Source organism: Mixophyes fleayi, chromosome 8, assembly GCF_038048845.1.
Source record: "Mixophyes fleayi isolate aMixFle1 chromosome 8, aMixFle1.hap1, whole genome shotgun sequence".
Classification (NCBI taxonomy): Eukaryota; Metazoa; Chordata; class Amphibia; order Anura; family Limnodynastidae; genus Mixophyes; species Mixophyes fleayi.
In genome coordinates this window covers 96,269,575-96,289,437 of record NC_134409.1, presented here as the reverse complement: position 1 = coordinate 96,289,437, position 19,863 = coordinate 96,269,575, and the positions used below count along the sequence as shown (strand labels likewise).

General features: G+C 41.3%; 1 protein-coding gene across 1 annotated transcript in view; it reads left to right on the top strand.

The window, feature by feature from the left end:
- Positions 1–10,672, top strand: part of HEBP1 (heme binding protein 1) — a 44,613-nt gene extending 33,941 nt beyond the window's left edge. Inside the window, exon 4 of the mRNA XM_075184093.1 lies at positions 10,244–10,672. Within this exon, the coding sequence (XP_075040194.1) occupies positions 10,244–10,418 (175 nt within the window). The 3' untranslated portion in view covers positions 10,419–10,672. The remainder of the gene's footprint in view (positions 1–10,243) is intronic.
- The last annotated feature ends 9,191 nt before the right edge of the window (positions 10,673–19,863 follow it).

Here is a 19,863-nt window from a genome sequence, read left to right as displayed (position 1 = left end):
TAGCTGAGAAGATAGCCAAGCGTAACAAATATATTATTGCATTGAGGGCAAAGATAAAACCTATAAAAAATAGAAACTCAAACTTTAGTAATAAAAATATAAACTTAAATGTCACAGTTATTCATAATGCTAGTTTCCTATGGTTTCCAATGAGGAAGGACTTTCACTATATTGCAGCAAACTTACGCTCCTGATTGGTGTGGAAGTCCTATAGGCAGGAGGAGTACTTCTTTTACTTCCCATTGTGTGATGTTGCCTGTGGGAACAATGCGGCTGAAGTATATAGGATGGGGTAGGATGAAAGAAATGTTGCTCATGTGTGGTCGGCAGACTGTCAATCTAGTGTGCTGGCACTCTGCAAATTAATTATTCTACTGCTGGGAACACATTCTGGCTGTGTTCTGATTAGCCATCTGCACTATTTAAGGCAGTGAGGACTGAGCCTCACTGCCGGTTATAGCGTTCTGCTCCAGTACTGCTGCCTTCTCCTGTTCCTATCTTTGGTGTTTGAAACCTGTGATTGCTTACCCGTGTATGACCTTTGCCTGTTCCTGGATTCTGAACCTGTGCTTCTGACCCTGATCTATTGCCTATACCCGGATTCTGAACCTCTCCTAGTGACCCTGACCTACCGCCTGTCCCTGGATCCTGAACCTGTGCCTGTGACCTTGACCTTCCCGCCTGTACCAGACATACCCTCTGGTGCTCTGTCCAGTCCGCTGATCTTTGGCCTGCCGCTACTCTGTGTGCAACCTCCTATACCTGTGCGCTGCCGTGTTAGCATAAACTCATACTACTCTGAGTATAAGACCTGTGAGCACAACTAGTCTTTACGGGAAAGGCGGCTGCTAAAGGTGAAGACCTCTTCTACCTGTTCTATGAGTTTATGCCGCACTGGTGGCCATAACACCCTTGACCCTTGACCCTTGACCCAATTTATAGTAGCCTCTGGATAATGGGGAAGGCTCACTCTCAAGTCCTCATAAGCAAAGATCTTCTTCTGCCTGTTGGAATACTCTTTTCACTTGGATTGCCACAAGCACGGATGGGATCTTCAGGCCTCAATTAAGTCCTTCATCAGATTAACATTCTTGTCAGATGCCATCCTAAAATTGCTATAAAAAAAATTATACAACATGTATTATGTAATTTCTATACTAACAAAAAAACTATGAAAAATAAGTCTCATTTAAAAAAGTACTTTCCTTACTATAATAGTGATGAAGTTTTGTATAGAAAGCATTGACTCCATTCATAGAGTATGAAAACTTTACTAAATAGTGTCATTGCAGATCTGCAAATTCCACCACGGACGAACGCTAGAGATGAATGAATGTTTGCTCATAATGCTCTGCTCTTTAACTAGAGCTGCCTTGATTGGTCCATACCAACTGTTAACGCCCATGTATGCACTAGAATTGTCTATATAAACAGAGAAGTGCCAGGCTGTCGCCAGCGGTACGTGACAACATGGCAGATGAGCAAGTGAAAGATAAAAGTGAGGGAGGAGTGAATGCTATTGGATGAGGTGAAAAGAGCCACACCACGGAATCCAAGGATGATGGTCAGAGTGCTGGACTAACATGACAATGTGGGGCTGGATCACTTATAAAAAAAAACTTATTGTATACATTTATTTAAAGGTAACAGTGCATGGTGCCAGTTTGTATTATTGCAATGTACTGATTTTTATTATATTGTGTGCACTTTTTTTTATAGGAAATATATTTATTGCTGAGACAGAGCCAGGGAAGAGATTCACTTTTGTTTAGTAACTTTGCTAGACCAAATCTCCAATTAGGCATATGTGGGGAGGGAGTCTGTTTTGCTGATGGCCGGAAATGCTAACTAAGGGCTAGATTTACTAATAGGAGGGTTGCCCAAACCGCCGATTTTCGGTTAGTTTGCCGGCGGTTTAGCCATCGCCGGATTTACTAAAGGCAAAACCGCCGTCCAAACGGCCAGAAATGACTTTTTCATAAACCACTACTTTACAAACCGCTATCCCGATTTGTACAATGTTGAACACACAAACAGCCGGAAAAGCGCCATTCAAACGACCAAAATAAAAGAGCTGGTTGTGAGCGGCGAGATTGCTCCAACAACATGCTGTTTGAGCTATTTTGCCATTCAGAACATAAGAAAAAGGTCCAATTCATGTCCAATGATTGCTCCATTAGGATTGTATCTAGAAAATGGGCAAAGTGTAATGTAATTTCAGGGTACTTTTATTTTTTATTTTTTTCCCCTTTTTGATTGCAACTTAATTTCTGAAACCAACATAATTTTAGATAAATTGTTTTTTGTTCAAAAAGGCAACAATAATAATGGTGCCTATAAATAATCAAGATGCACAATGTGCCTTTTACATAGTGAACCCATAATTTAATGTTAATGCAATCCAAATGTGACAAAAACAAAAAGGTGTTTCTGACTGAAGAAATCACAGTCAATCACAGTCTATTGGCCAGCAGTTAATCATGATGCTTATAAAAAGGGTCCATCAATTTTTTTACGGTGTGGTTTTGTTGGAGAATGGCTTTTGCAGGGAATGTGGTGCATTCTTGCCAGTGTATGTTTGCAGCTTTTTATCTGATGGAGGCAGAAAGGCGGGAGGAGGAGGATGGACAACAGTTGACATCGGTTCCACTGAGCCTGCGCAGAGCACGCACTCCACGTGCATTTACAGTGCGTTTGAATCTGGATTCTTTGGCTGATGTGGACGTAGTACAAATGTTTCGGCTCAATCGCACTAACCTAGTGAGACTTTATGAGCAAGTGAAGGATGATTTGGAGCCTACAACCAGTCGCTCTAATGCAGTGTCAGGACTACACGAGCTACTGTGTGCAGTTCACTTTTTGGCCACAGGTTCCTTTCAATCAGTGACCTCCAGAGTGATTGGCATAACGCAGCATACATTTTCAAGTCATTTTGGACAGGTCCTAGGTGCCCTTAAAAAAGTGTGCCCTAGATATATCTGCTTCCCTAGCCAGGAGTCACAGTGGCATGAGCTAAAGGTAGCTTTCTATAGGCTCTCGGGCATCCCAAATGTTATGGGAGCAATAGATTGCACTCATATTGGCCTGAGACCACCTCACCACAGGGCAGAGGTTTTCATTAATCGCCATCATTACCACTCCCTGAATGTGCAGGTTGTGTGTGATGCTAACCTGTGTATAATGAGTGTTGTGGCAGGCTATCCTGGTTCATGTCATGACGCCTTTATCCTGAGACAGTCTACCCTTTATGCCAAATCTGAAAGTGGTGAAATGCCGGAGGGATGGCTTTTGGGTATGTACTTACCATTTTTTTAATTCCCTTATCCTTGTTATATTTGCCTCACATGTGCTAACTGCTGTACAACATGCTACATTAAATGGTAGCTAACATTTTTGTTTTATTATAGGAGATTCAGGATATGGGTGTCGCTCCTGGCTGATGACTCCTCTGCTGCATCCTCAGACTCCTGCACAGCACAAATACAATGAGGCACACATAGCTACTAGAGGTGTGAAAGAGCGTACCTTTGGACTATTGAAAACCAGGTTCAGGTGCCTTGATAAATCTGGTGGTGTGCTTATGTATGCACCTGAAAAGGTGTCTGATATTGTGCTGGCTTGCTGTCTGCTATATAATCTGGCTTTACAACAACTTAGCCCACCAATTATTGCAGTAGATAGTGAACAAGTAGGGGTCCGTGTCCCATCTGGTGATGTGCAGATCACAGAGGAGGCGAGGCAGATTATAGACCGTCTCATTGCAAACTACTTTACATATAAGTGCATACTAGAAAAACATTTCTTGGTACAAAATGTGTTTGATGTGAGAGCAATGGTTTAATTTTATTTATTTTTTAGAGTTTGAAAGCTTGAAACAGAGGATAGTGTGTACTCCTCATGTGGTAATTTTGCAAGTCACTAGTAAGTTACAGTCAGATGTCAATGTGTAAGTGGCATTTGTGCATTGTTTTTTGTAAGCAGTATACTATTGTTTAATTGGCAGAAAAGAAATGTAACCGCATTTATTGCAGTAGTAAGCATAAAGTATAAATGAACATTGCATAAACATGCACCAAAATGTACAAACTGTATTTGTGATACGCGTAACTGTGGAGTAACAGGCAACAAATAGTGCAACATTTTGAACGCACAAAAAGGTACATGTGTTGTATTGTTAACAATGGTTTTTAAGAAATTTTTAATTAATCAACAAACATTAGGCTACTTACGCCTTTTGGCAGGTACATCTGAGCCTCTAGGGGCACTCTCTCTTCTCCCTCGGCCACCCCTGGTGCGAGCACCTCTGCTTGGAGGTGTACTTTGTATTGAGCGATTAGGCGTGCTAGCCAAACTCGTTGTGGTTGATGACATTGGTACTGGAAAACGTGCCATTATTTCATGGTGGCTTTGTCCTGCCATCCTATTTACATTTGCATTCACCTCCCTTACAGTTGTGTGTAAGGCCTCCACAGCACCAGTCATTTGGATCATAGTTACATTTGATCTGCAGCAACTCCTCCTCATATGTGGTATATTCCACACGAAGTGCTGGTCCACCACCTGTTCCTCTTGCTGCTTTCCTTTCCTCAGCCATTTTTTCTTTCAGTCTCTGCTTTATGTCTGAAAAGCGTTTGCGGCAGTGAGCCACTGACCGCTTTAATGGTCCCACTGCATTCATGGCCTCACATATTTTGAACCACAATTCATGTCGCTGCCTGAGCGGAGTACGGGCTGCAAGGTTCCCTAAAATTATCTCGTAACAGGGAACAATATTGTGCACTAACACACAATTCTTATTGTCAGAAAATCTCACATTCCTCCCTGACTTTGTCTTCCTGCCCTGTCCTGTCTCCTCTAACCCTTCTTCACCTTCCTCTGTCCCCTCCAGCTCCATCTCCCTCTCCTCACCCTCTGCCCCCCTCCTATCTGTGGCTATAATGTCCAGTAAGACACAAAAAACAAGTAACACTGAAGTACTGACAAACACAATGGACAAACTACACTAACTACTGAAACACTCAAAACACACTCACACACAAGTAACAGAGACAAAGGACTAGACAATTACCAAAAAAACAAGACAGAAATTAAATCAGAAAATAAAGCCACAAGACTGTAAAATAACACAGGACTACTCAGACTCCAATCAGATATCGCAGCACAACAACCCTCAAAAGCAACTCTCATAATCCTAACTCCTCCAAGCTCCTATCTCTTTTCTCCTCAAAACCCTATCAAAGAAAAAGTGGCAGGCCTGTGATTTGGGCTTGTGATGTCAAATCTCCTGACAGAGAAAGTAGCCAATAGTAAAACGCCATTATACAGGTGCTTTTTTCCAAAAACCCGCCATAACATGAAACCGCCGTGTTTTAAAGCAAAAGCGCCATGTTTCTTTCAAAGCCGCCGGTGGCTTGAAGGCTTACATACCGCCGTTACATCGACGGCGGATGCATCTTGAAGCTTAAAATCGCCCATTAGTAAATCCGGCTGTTTGACCTGCAAAACTGCCGGGAAAACGCAGTGATGCATGGCGTATCAAACACGCCCCCAAACACGCCCATTAGTAAATTTCGCCCTAAGTCTTGCATGTGAAGTGACAAATTGGCCTGAAGGCATGTAGGGGATCGTTACCTGTGTGCATGTCTTGTTAGACAGACAGGAAACCTAGCAACGTAGACAGCAAATCTGAGGAAATTAGGCTGATGTGGAAGTTAAATTGTGTTAGATGCAGGATTAGATTATATCCTGATCTTAAATTATCTGATGAGATCTTCCGGTGCCAGCTAGGAAGGGGCTGGGTTACCCCCTGCTGACATGTGTATCAAAATGTGTATCAAAAGCGAGCTGTTTTAGCATGTAATGTATCAATCCATCTGTACCTTTCTGGATGTTGCTAGTACCTTCAACTAGTGGCTGTAACTGTCCTTTTTAGAACTTTCTGAGCTAACAAACATCACTGCTTAAGGAACTTGCTTTGACACCTAATTCCTGCGACCTGCCGTTTAGACCCAAATCTAATCAGTTTTCCGGCTGTTCTCAGGTTTGGACTGTTTTCCGGTACCAATGCTTTGCCTGCTACCTGCAGCTCTGGCCAGTGTGATAGGCCAGGGGTGCTATCGACAGCAACCCTGATTTGAAGGCAAGAGGTCAGGTGTACCAGCCCAGGTGTACCAGCAAGGAGGTAGGTACACTAGCAGCGACAGTTACCCAGAAGGACTCGGTTTTAGATGTAGTTGAAGAGTCCAGTGCTGGCAGCAGCTTAAGCCCCTCCTACTGAGGTTAGAGGGGTCAATTGGGATAACAAAAAGGGGATGGTAGCAAGACAAGCCAAACTGGTCCCCAGCAATGCAACAGATAGGGTGGCATAGGCGGTCCATCCTGTCACACTACAATTGTCACCAAAAAAAAAAGTACAGAAAAGTTAATTACAGAAAGGAAATAATAATGCAGAAGTTGATTAATATGCCACGTGAAAACTTTGAAAAAAAAAAGAAGCAAGTTACAGATACAGAAATGATGGTCAGATTTGAAGAATAAAGAGCTACAAGAGATGAAGAGGATCGAAACGAACATTCAAAAAAGTGAGTATGAAATGTGGTTATTAAAACTCTGTTAAACTTGTTAGTAAACATTGTTAGTACTTAACCAGTAACAATAACAATTAGCATGATTAGTAAAGCAGTGACATATATTAATAGAAAGAAAAATACATGATGAAGTGTGCACAGCAACACAGCAAAAGAGAAAAGAGGGAGTAATAGCCAATGTGGACACAAAAGAGGATAACACAGACATAGGAATTGGGGAAATAAAAGAGGAACAGAAAGATGGTAATTAAAAATCATTAAAAAGAAAAGAAACGTAAGGTGTACCCTGTGCCTACATATTAACAATTTGTATCTATGGGGGTGAATTCAATTAGCCCCGATGTTCCTCTGAACATTGTGGTTGCAATTTCTTTCTGGTACTACAACATTGAGGATTTCTTCTTGCCCCCTATGATGGGTGAAGAGAAATCTGCGATGTTGCAGTAAAGCGGTTTGCCTTTGTGACTGTTTCGGAAGCACTACGCGCATAATTGAAATCTTTCAAATTTTTTGGCTGATATAGACCATCACAGTAGCATGCCTGGACAAACCCAGGAGGGACATCAGCATAAAGTGATTTCAAGCAGTGTCCAAGGTGTGTGAATGTGATTTGTATAGGAGAGTGATAAAAACAATGTTTCCCATTTTATTGTTAAAAAACTAAATTACTGTTTCTGTCCTTCATTGTCATTTCAGACAAAAGTTTGAAAATAGAGAAGGACGGCCCAATGATCAATACTTCTCTGGCTTCCAGTGATGCAACTGTTGTGGCAGAGAAGATGACAAAGCTGAACGAATATTTTAACGAGTTGGGGGCAAACGTACATGATGTCAAGAAGAAATTCCTCAAACTGGAGAAAAATTATTTAGATTTGTTTCACATGTATGAAAAAGTATTTAGCTAATTAGCTGAAAAGTTAAAATATGTAGTTATATCTTAATAATTAGTATATTATTTTGTTCTTATTTCACGCCCACCTACTAGAAATATTTATTATGTTTGAAAATAAAGGATTTTGTAAACCACATTCTAGTTTCTTTGGTGACTGAAATATGGACTTGTCCATATGGTTGATAATGGCCATAAAGGGTACAATAATTAAACTATAATCTACCTGTAGCACAAGAAAATTAAATACACATATATAGAGGTATCTGAAACAACATAAAATAAATGCACACATAACACACCAGTAAATAAATTAGACTTTGTAGATATTATATACATATATGTGCTTACATTTCATGATAAATAATACACATTTTTCCACTTCACATGTTGCTGTGGACAGGTGCACTGAATATATGGACTTTTCCATATGGTTGATAATGCCCACAAGCGGTACAAGAATAAAACTATATATATATATATATATATATATCTATATATATATATATATATATATATATATATATATATATATATAGAGAGAGAGAGAGAGAGAGAGAGAGAGAGAGATACTCTGCACTCTCCAAACACATAATTAATGCTGTACCAAGTACTGTTCTATATTAAAAACAGGGAATGTTAGTTCCACATATTGCAATATATGTTAAGCTGACCAACTCACGCCAAAGTCTTCCCATTCTGGTCAGTCCTAACATGATCAAATGCTATGCAATTTTGTCTGGGCTTAAGGCTTACCTGCACCCAGCTTTTAAAGGCAAGTCTTTCCCAAGCACTAGCAGCCATGGGAGACCTGGGACTCACCTGACACAAGTTGGAATTAATTAATGTAAAGAATGGGGTGCAAGAGTCATGGGACTTACATTGTATAAACAAAAACAGACATAGATCCTCTGCACTCACCATGTACAGACTGGGGTGCAAGAGGGTTGGTCCGCTTAACATATATTGCAATATGTGGAACTAACATTCCCTGTTTTTAATATAGAACAGTACTTGGTACAGCATTAATTATGTGTTTGGAGAGTGCAGAGTATCCCTGTTTTCTTGTCTATACAATGTGGGCAACATCTGTTAACAATTCATATTGTATACACTTGCATTCAGGATCACAAAGATGACGTATAGAACGTTTATTAGTGATTCGCTATGAAAAGATCACTATTTCTACGTGCTTCACGTTTACAACATAGCATGTGGGAGACGTAAGAGACAACATCATAAGTTAAATATACACACCCAGAAAGGCATAGCTGTTGGAGGAACTATTGGCAGAATTGTCAGGCAGATGGTCATGAGTATGTACACACTGCAGAATTGGCACAACATCGTTCCATCGTGCTGGAGGGCTGCAATAATGATAATGACAAAACTACCTAGACGCTTCTGAATGACCAATTGTTTATTGAACCCTCCAGCTGATAAATCATTTGTGTTACAGCTATATTATATAAAGTTATTAACATCTATTCACATTACTTTGTTGACATTTACATTTTGACTACTACACGATAGAAGATTCCCATTTAAGCTTTAATGGGGAAAATAACAGATCTTTGTATTTTATTTCATTTGTATTTGACCTTTTATGTAATTAAATATTATGTGGTATATGCGGTTCACACATTTATTAATAACATGAAGACTTTGGATCCTCGGCACTCACCAAAGACATTATGGGGCATATTGAGTTAGCTTTCCCGTCCGTGAATACATGGCTGCACAGGTCCCGATAACGCATAGGTTTGCGATGGGAAATACACAAGTTGAAATTTAAACCTATAGAATGAATGTTGCAGCAGAAGCAGTTTTGCATCAATATCTTCATAGTGAAGATATTGATGCAAAATTGCTTACCCACAAATCAAATTTATATGCGGTCTTCATGATGGCCTCAGTGTGATGACACAATACGCGACTCCAGAGATACAACACCTCTATTATCTATGTATATAGCATATTTTGACATTAATGTAGAACACTGCAAGATGGCGACACTGCATAATTATTTTGCCTGGGCGTTCCGATTTGCAGCCTGCAAAAGGGGTGTGACTTAATGGGAAAGTGGTGTGTTTTGATCAAATATATTCGTTTGTGGGCAGAGTTTGGGCATAATTGGTAGAAGTTGGGGTAGGGGTTTATTGTGTTCCTATTTTGGGATCCTGAATGATGGGAGCTATGGCACTATATCATTATTAGCCTTTTTTGAAAAGTTCAAAAATATGCAAACATTAGGCCTAAGAATCAGTACAACTTTGTAGTTGTCAACATTTTAAAATAATTTGCAGGCACACTGTGTGATACTGTCTGTACACTACAATCCCTACAATGTAATGTTTTGCATGAAATTCAGTATACAGCATAAGAGGAATGGTTCTGTGCACAATCTTTAACAATAGGGACTTGCAAAGACAAACATTTTCAGGGGCAGATTTTTAAAATATGGGATTCTCCACAAACATTAAACAAAGTTGGCAACTGTGCAATGATGCATTAACAGGCTATGGAAATTATTTATAATGAATTGTTTTTTAAAATGACAGATATTCTGAGATTTTTCCTGTGGGACTTGAAACAGAAATTTTATTAAAGGCAAAAATCCGCCGGGTTTTTCCTATAATAAAATGGCTGTTTAAATCCCAGGGGAAAAATTACAGAAAATCTGTGATTTCGAAAATGGGAACCTTGATAAATGTTGCCCCATATGTTTAACCACTTGCTATTGCTTCCTCTTCTCTTGTTACTACAGGCAGTTTGGCGGATTTGCAAAAGAAACAGACTATGTTACACATGCTGCAAAACTCCGTTCTTGTCTTGGACCAGATGTATCTTATTCTACAGACTACTACATTTGCTGTGGCTACGACCCACCTATGAAACCTTATGGAAGACGGAATGAAGTCTGGTTTGTTAAGAACAACTAAAAGGAAAGAGTGCGCTCCCAGAACCTGAATACGATATAGGAGTAATAAATGCTAAGATTCTGTTAATGTGGTAAATTCCTGCTAAATATTTTGACTTTGAAAGCTTGTTTTGCAGAACTGGACTTCCATTTTATTATTGGACACAAGCATTTCTGGAGCTAAACTAAGTTCATATTATGACTGCAATGATGCCTGCTAAAACAAAGTAAATGTAATTCAAAAATGAAAGAATAAAAATATGTATCAAAATGTGATATTCAAACCTTCTGGAGGTTAAACAAGAAATAACAACAAAGGAGACAAAAAACATACAAACACTCAAAACTTAAAGGTTAAAACTATTCAAAATGGTATAATGAGGATCAGAAGTATGATATATTCAATAATGCAGCAAAAAGAAGCAAAATGATAATAACTATCTTCATAGCTGTTTTCTACCATTAGGAATGAAAGCACATTTACAATTGAAATATTATTATTAACATTTATTTATATAGTGCCAGCATATTCCATAGTGCTTTACAAAATGAAACAACACAGTAATAAAATGAGACTAGGTATTAAATACAGACAGAGAGGTGAGAGGATCCTGCTCCCAAGCTTACAGTCTATATGACGGGATTGATACATGAAGTTATGTGCTACATATTGCATATTGGTCCAGTCAGATTGCAAAGGTAGAAAGTGCTTAGTGGGCTGTATGATTCAGTCACACAGCAATGTTGGTTAGGGAGTCAGGGGTCAAAGGGTTGATTGATTATATAAAGAAACACTTGCAAGTCTTATGTGAACTGTGTTGAGGGTAGTAATAGAGTACCTTAGAGAGGTTAAGAGGGTGGTTGAGGAATTTGGTAAGCTAGCCTGAAGACGTTGATTTTCAAGAATGCTTGAAGGTTTGAAGACTAGAGGAAAGTCTTGTTATGTGAGGGAGGGAATTTCACAAAGTGGGTGTAGCCTGAAAAATATGGGAGCAGGTATTGAGTGTGGTTGAGAGACGCAGATCTTGTGAAGAACGGAGTTGTGGATTTGGGAGATATTTTTAGAAAAGTGAAGAGCTTAAAGTCGGTGCAGTTTTGTTGATGGTTGATATGTTAGTAGAAGTATTTTATATTGGATTCGGTAAACAAACAGGCAACCAATGCAGAAACTGAGTCTGATTCTCTCTTTTTCAGATGATGGTACTAGCATTTAGATATCGATTGGATGTGGGGAACAAAGGTTAGGTCTTAATCAAGGATCACACCTAGGCAGCGAGCTTAAGGGGTAGGATTTATCGTCATGTTTTTAAAAACAAAACAGAAATACAAATATCAGGTAAGTAACTTCGATTGTTGAGTGGGAATATTATTAGCTCTGTTTTTGAAAGATTTAGTTTGAATTGGCAAGAGGACATCCAAAATGAAATGGCAGAATGACAGTCAGTAAAATGGGCCAATAAAGAAGGTGAGTGATCGGCAGAGGATAGATACATTTGGGTATCATCTGCATAGAGATGATACTGAAATCCAAAGGAGCTTATTAGTTTTCAATGAGATGTGTGATAGATAAAGAAGAGCAGGGGGCCTAGGACTGAGCCTTGTGGTAATCCAACTGATAAAGTAAGCAGAGAGAAGGTGGATCCAGAGAAACAAATGCTAAAAGAATGATTAGATAGGTAGAATAAGAAACAGAATAGGACAGTGTCCTGAAGGACCTATGGAACAGAGCATTTGTATGAGGAGAGAGTGGTTAAGAGTATTCAATGCAGCAGAGAGATCCATGAGAATTAGAAACATGTAATGGCCTTTAGATTTAACAGTGATCAGATCATTGATAACTTTAGTCAGTGCAGCATCTGTGGAGTGTTTGGAATGAAAGCCTGACCGAAGAGGGTCCAGTAGCTTGGTGAAGCCTCAGAATAGAATTAACAATAAATGTTACCCTGCCCGGCTAATCAAATATCTGTGTCTCTAGAGATGCAGGAATCCAATATTTGCTTAACTTCATACTTCACATGTTGTTGAACAGTTACCGGAGGGGGAGAATGACAAGAAGATAAAGATCTATTGATGACTAATGATTTTAACAGTAAAACATGAAAGGAGTTGGGTATCCTCAGAGTTACAGGTAAATCCAACATATATGGTACTGGATTTTATATATATTTGTGTATGTACATGTATATATGTCGTTAAATGTAATGGGAACACAGGTTCTAAATAATATAAACTATATTATAAGGTAATGTTTTGTTTACAATAGTAGATATAATAGTCCTTGTGTTGCTGTTGGTTTAATGAGGTTTAGTCATAAGCTAGTTGCATGCACCTAAAGAGGCTTCACTGTGCATCTAACATATTCTCAGAAGAGCAGAGTGAGGGATAGGTATTGTGACAGGATGGACCCCCCTATGCCATCCTGTCCGTGTGTTGCTGGGGACCGTCTGGACTTTCCTTACCACTGTTCCCTTTCTTTTCCCCAAATTGCATCCCTCTAACTGCAGTAAGAGGGGCCTACTGCCACCACTAGGCTCCTTCGCCGGCACCTACAACCGATTCCTTCTAGGTAACTTTTGCTGCTAGTATAGCACCTCACTGGGCAGCTGCGCTGGTACCACTGACCTCTTACTTTAAATCAGGGTTTCTGTGGATGGTTCCCTCTGGCCTATCACACTGGTCAGAGCTGCATGTAACGGGCAGAACATTGGTAGTGGATGCAAGGTCCCCACCTCAGAACAACCAGATGATGGATTAGTTTGGTCTAATCTGTAGGTAACTGAAATTACAGCCAGATAAGTAGTCGTAAAAGTAGGATCCTGAAGTAGATATGTTTTATTAGCTTTAGTAGTCCTAATAAGAACAGTTACATGCCAGTCTGTGGTATTGTCGATATTTCCAGTAGTTACAGATGGTATAATAATACATTATTTTGTCAAACAGTCCGCATTTAATACAGATTTACACGGATACCCTGCCAGGAGGTAATCCAGCCTCCTGTCCCTCCATCCAATCCAGGTGCTTCATGCAGCCTGCACATAACTCAGCCTTTAACACCTTTTTACATTGCTGCTAGTGGCACCACAGTGTCTGAGGTTTTAAATTGAGAGTTTATCATCAGGATGTAACACTTTCTCTAATCTTGTTTTTTTTTTCATCAATAAAGTTTTTATTGAAAAATTTTGCAAAAATATGGGGTACAGAACAGGGGGTTAACAATAAAGAGGAAAAAAGGAAGAGAAGGAAGGGAGATGGACCTACAGGGGACCCCAACCAAAAGGGGGGGGAAGAGAAGTTGCTGAGTGAGTATTGTAACATAACATACTATACTTATGAAAATATGCAGACACAACAAAAAAAAACAAAACATTATTCAACCTGAGTAACCAAAATAGATGTATCATAGCGCAGTGAAAAAGTATAGACCTTCCAGGGGGAAAAAAGAGGGGCCATTAACCTACTAATTGACCTGTGGGACTTCAAGGAAATCTTGTGGTGAATGGGTAAAAGAGGGGGTAGGAGAACCACGAGGCTCTCCGGCTCCTTCCATAGCAAATATGTGCCACTTTAGCCACTTCATGATTGGAGACGAAACGGAGGTAGAATAAGGCATAGCAATCATCTCCATCTCGAAACTATGCTGAATTTTAGAAATGATTCTCGACAACATAGGAAGAGAAGTAATCTAAGAATTTTGGGCTATTGCTGCTCTAGTTGCTAACAGGATATGACCCAGAAGATAACGATCTTGTTTAGGAACTGGAGGAGGGATATATATGAAGTAGAGCCAGGCCTGGATCCATGTCAATAAGACCACCCATAACGGAGGAGCAGAAGTCAAAGACCTCTCGCCAGGGATGACGTATGATAGGACATGTCTAAAACACATGGAATATATCGACTGTTTGATCGCATTGACGCCAGCATAATTTTGTCTGTGAGAGCCATATAACATGGAGTCTGGCCGGGGTGAGGTATAATCTGTTAACCAATTTAACATGCATCTCTGTATGGTCAATGCATTTAGATATATGATGGGAAGTAGAGTGGATCGTTACCCATTGTTGTGGAGAAATATTAAAATGAAGCTCCAATTCCCATTTAGTTTGAGATGGGGACTTCGTTGGGACTATGAGAGACTGAAGGTATTGATACCAAAAGGTTATACCTCCCTTGTTAGGACTTTTCGTCAGTCTGTCAACCATGGGGGAGGGAGGTGTCTTGGAGGCCAAGCTTATCCAGTGGCGAAAATCTCTGACAGGGATAATAAAACGCTCCTGGATAAGAGAAGAGGGGAGGAAAAGGTCCTGAGCATATAAATCTTTAAGCAAGAGCACACCTCTAGAGCACCAGGTAGAAAGGTTAATGTCTGGGATGAGTTTAGAGAGGGCCTGGAGGGAGATGTTATGGGTTGGTAATGATAGGTCAGAATGACGATATATTAATCTATCCCAGATCAACAAAGTATCCGAGATGGAGAGGAGACGATGGGGAAGAGAGACAAGCATTTTTAAGGGGTCCACAACAGGTCTACTAAGGGATAGGTCGAATAGGAGCTCCGTTCTAGGTCTACCCATGACTTAGTATTTACAGGGAGAAACCAATCTCAGAGGTAAGTCAAAATGCAAGCCTCTTGGTATAAAACCAGGTGAGTAAGTGCCAGACGCCCCTGTTGCTTGGGGAGAGTCATACGTTGGTAGGCCAGGAGGGGGCATTTTTGTTTCCATACATACGATGACATCAATTTATATAGGAGATCCATATAACGTTTAGGAGCAACATAGGGAATAGTACAAAATATATACATTAATTTTGGAAGCAACATCATTTTAAAAGAAGCAATACGGCCCAGCCAGGAGACCTCGTAATTTATCCAATTCTTGGTTAATAACAAAAGATGTTGGATTAATGAGGCATAATTAGCTTCAAAGATGTCAACAATCATAGGGGTAATCTGCATACCCAAATATGGTAGGGATTTCTGAACCCACACAAAACGAAACCTTTGCTGCAATATTGCAAGAGGGAGGGAAGGGATGTTAACAGGCAATACTTCTGATTTAGTGACATTCAATTTCTAAAAAGAAGCAGCACTTTAATGATCTAAGATATATTTCAATACCACCAACAAGGTCTCCGAGCTGGAAACAAAAAAAAATACATCGTCTGCAAACGAGCATAATTTATGGGAAGTAGAGTGAAGCGTGATCCCTGGAAAGTCTGGGGCAGAACAAAGTGTTTGGGCCAAAGGCTTAATGGCAAGAGCGAACATTAGGGGGGACAGAGGACACCCCTGTCTAGTTCCATTAGAAATGAAAAAGGGGGGTACAGGAAACCGTTGCTGAAAATCCTAGCTGTTGGATCTTGAGATAACACAAATATCGAATGGAGAATATTACCCTGTAGACCAAATTTAACTAAAACCTCCCACAAATAAAGCCATTGGAGCCTATCAAAAGCTTTTTCCGCGTCTAAGGAGAGCAGAACCAGTTCATCTGGGGTAGACTGTATAGAGTCCAGCACATACAAAATACGTCTGGTATTGTCAGATGCCTGACGGCCGGGAATAAAACCTACCTGGTCTGGATGGATAAGGTGAGGGAGGAAAGGATTTAATCGAGTAGCAAGGAGTTTAGCAAAAAATCTTCAAGTCGGAATTCAATAAGGCTATGGGCCTATACTTTTTGCACTCTGAGGGGTCTTTACCCGGTTTAGGGATTGTGATGATCTGAGCTTCCTGCATTTCATCCGGGAAGCTGCCGCCCTCCATCACACGATTATAAAGAGAAGTTAGCAAGAGAACCAGAGTTTCCTGGAAGGTGGAATAAAAGGTATTGGAAAATACGTCCGGACCAGGGGCCCTATCTGTCGGGAGATTCTTTATAACTGCTTCTACTTCTTGATGAGAGAAAGGGTGGTTAAGAGAAGCCAGGCAATCATTATCTAAAGTGGGAAGGTTTAGGAAGGCCAAAACAGCAGAAAACTAAGTCGGGGGTAGGTTGGGGAGTGTTGTTATCATCACTCAGGCTATATCGTTTAGTATAGTACTCAGAAAAGAAAGTTGAAATCACAGCAGGGTTCTGGGATTTAAAACCTCAAGAGTCAAAGAGGGCTTTAATTCTATTGTGTGCCTATTTCCCTCTTAATTTATGAGCTAACAACCTACTTGCCCTATTCCCCAGAGCATAGAAGTTTTGACGTAATTTAGTTAAAGCTGTTTTCATGCCGGAAACAAAAAGGGTGTTTCGCTGTTTCCTTACATTATTCAATTCTTTCTGTAGAGATTTAGATGGGCTTGACTGGTTTTGGGCCTCAAGGGTAGCTAATTGAGACTCCAGGGATTTTTGAAGAAAAAGGTATTGTTTTTTCATGGGGGCGCCTATTTGTATGGCTTTGCCCCTGATAACTGCTTTTAAGGCACACCAATATGTAGACAAAGATGTACCCTCTGGGTTATTAGTTTGGGTGAAGAGCGATAGGGCCTCCGAAAGAGCAGTTCTTAGTTCAAGGGAGTAGAGGAGGTAAGATGGCATTCTCCAAGGCCTTGGGGGAATCCTAGTTTTATGGAGGTCCCAAGACCATTCAACAAGGGCGTGGTCATACCAAGAATTTGGCAAAATGTTTACCGAACCGTTGTGTTGCCAGGACCATTTATCAGTCAGAATCATGTCAATACTGGAGTAGGAATTATGGACAGCTGAATGTTAAGTGTATTACCTGGCCCATGGTAAAAGAAACCCGCCATATGTCATAGAGGTATTACATATTCCGCCAACAATTTACGGAACGCTACAGAGGGACCTAAGTTAGTCTGTGAGCTACTTGAGGAGGGGGCTTGTAATTTATCTAAGTTAGGGTCAAGAGTTAAGTTAAAGTCTACCATTATAATCAAGTGGCTGTCACGACTGAGTATAGCGTACCTGCTATCGTTGGCACTACTCGGAGGAAGGTGCGGAGTCTAATGTGCCCCTGGTGTTCACCAGGGACCCCCGCAAGAAGGTATGGACTCAGCTGCAGGGAACACGCAGGTCGCGGTCCTTCCACGAGTCAGATAGCGAAGCACAAGAGAAATGTCAGACAGGCCGGTTCAGCAATGGTGCGGGCAATGCAGGTACACAAGGAGGATCCGAAGGGGTGGTGAGTCAAGCCGGGTCGGTAGCGTTCTGGCAGCGAGGTACAAAGGGGAGATCCAAAAGGGTAGTCAAGGCAACCCGGGTCACAGGCAAACGGCAGATAATCAGGAAGCAGGCAAAGGTCAGGAGACTAGTAATCAAAGGTACACAGGAAACGCTGGAGGACACGTAGACCTGAAACTCTGGCACTGGAGGTGGACCAAAGAGAGGCTTAAATGTATCCATTATCCAATGAGGCTCAGCGCTGCAGCGCTTGTCATAATCTTAGCGCCATAGCGCTTCCACAATACAGCGCCCCGTTGCCTAGCAATGGGGCCGCTACTATTCTGTAGCCGGGTGGCCGAGCGGGGCGGAAGTGACGCGTCTGGTTGCTAGGCAACGCTGAGCGGCACAGCGGGACATCCGTCCCGATCTCACAGGCGGTGCCTGACAGTATGCCCTCCTCCTCCCCTTGATTGGAGAATTTTTTGAGTAGCAGAGGAGCATGAAGGTCTGGTTTGTCCACCCAAGATCTCTCTTCAGGATCAAATCCCTTCCAGTGAACAAGGAACTGTTGGCGACCATAGCGGATACGAACATCCAGGATTCGGCTGATCTCAAACTCTGTTCCAGAGGAGGTTTGAACTCGAGGAGGTCGAGATGGAGGTACGAAGAACCTGTTAAGCACCAATGGTCGAAGTAGAGACACATGAAAGGTATTATGACATCGTAAGGAAGCAGGTAGCTTTAGCTTGGCACACACAGGATTGATAACTTGTGAGATGGTGTAGGGACCAATAAAACGTGGAGCCATTTTCATAGATGGTACCTTCAGTCTCAAATCTTTAGTGGAAAGCCATACCTGATCCCCTACCTTTAATAGAGGAGTAGCTCTATGGTGACGGTCCGCAAAAGACTTGTGGTGCTGTGTTGCCCTTTGCAGGGCCGCCTTAGTTCTGGCCCAGATGAGGGAAAATTCTCGATAAAGGGCGTCCACCGCTGGAACTGAGGAGGAAGAATTCGGAAAAGGATCTGGAATCATAGGATGCGCCCCGGACACAACTATAACAGTATTGGTAACTGCCACAATGTTAGAAGGATCGATGATGCATTGAGGAATCAATGGATTCAGGCTGTCCGTATCATCAAAAGAGCGGGATAGAGCGTCTGCTCGCCCATTTTTAGCCCCTGGAGAGAAAGTAAGAGTCATATTGAAGCAAGCAAAGAATGATGCCCAGCGGGCTTGTCAAGGATTAAAACAGCGGACTTCACGAATGAATGTTAAATTTCGATGGTCTGTGAATATGGTAACAGGATATAAAGCACCTTCTAGTAGATGTCGCCACTCCTCCAGAGCTGCTTTGATAGCAAGAAGCTCTTTATCTCCGATTCCATAGTTAATCTCATTAGGGAGGAATCGTTTAGAGAAGAACCCGCATGGAGAGTGAGTACCCAAAGGTGTCTTTTGGAACAACACGGCCCCGATGCCAATAGAAGAGGCGTCCACTTCTACAAAGAAAGGTCGCTGTTGATCCGGCTGGGAGAGAACAGAGGCCGAGGAGAAGGCTTTCTTAAGAGTAGCAAAGGCAGAAATAGCTTCAGGAGACCATATCTTCGGGTTGGCAGATCTCTTGGTTAACGCTGTAATTGGAGCGATAATGGAAGAAAAATCTTGGATGAACTGCCGATAATAGTTAGCGAACCCGATGAATATTTAGATTGCTTTAAGGCCCTGAGGTTGAGGCCAGTCCAAGATGGCAGACACCTTGGGGGGATCCATCTGTAGTCCTGAGCCGGATACGATAAACCCAAGGAAGGACACTTGGAGAACTTCAAAAACACATTTTTCCAACTTGCAATAAAGATGGTATTTGCGTAGTCTTCGTAAGACCTCCCTCACTTGTTCTTGATGAGAACTCAGGTCTTTAGAGAACACTAAAATGTCATCTAGATAAACAACTACAGAGGTGTACAACAAATCTTGAAAGATGTCATTAACGAAAGTCTGAAAGATGGCAGGGGCATTGCAAAGACCGAAGGGCATTACCAGGTATTCGAAATGACCATCCCTAGTATTGAAGGCGGTCTTCCACTCGTCACCCTTCTTTATACAAATGAGGTTGTAGGCCCCTCGTAGGTCTAGTTTGGTAAATACTTGAGCCCCGCTGATCCTGTCAAATAGATCGGAGATAAGAGGTAACGAGTACCGATTTTTGATAGTAATACGATTCAGAGGTCTATAGTCAATGCACGGGCGAAGGTACCCGTCTTTTTTCTTGACAAACAAGAATCCAGCCCCAGCAGGAGAGGTAGACTTGCGAATGAACCCACGTTTGAGATTCTACGTGATATATTGAG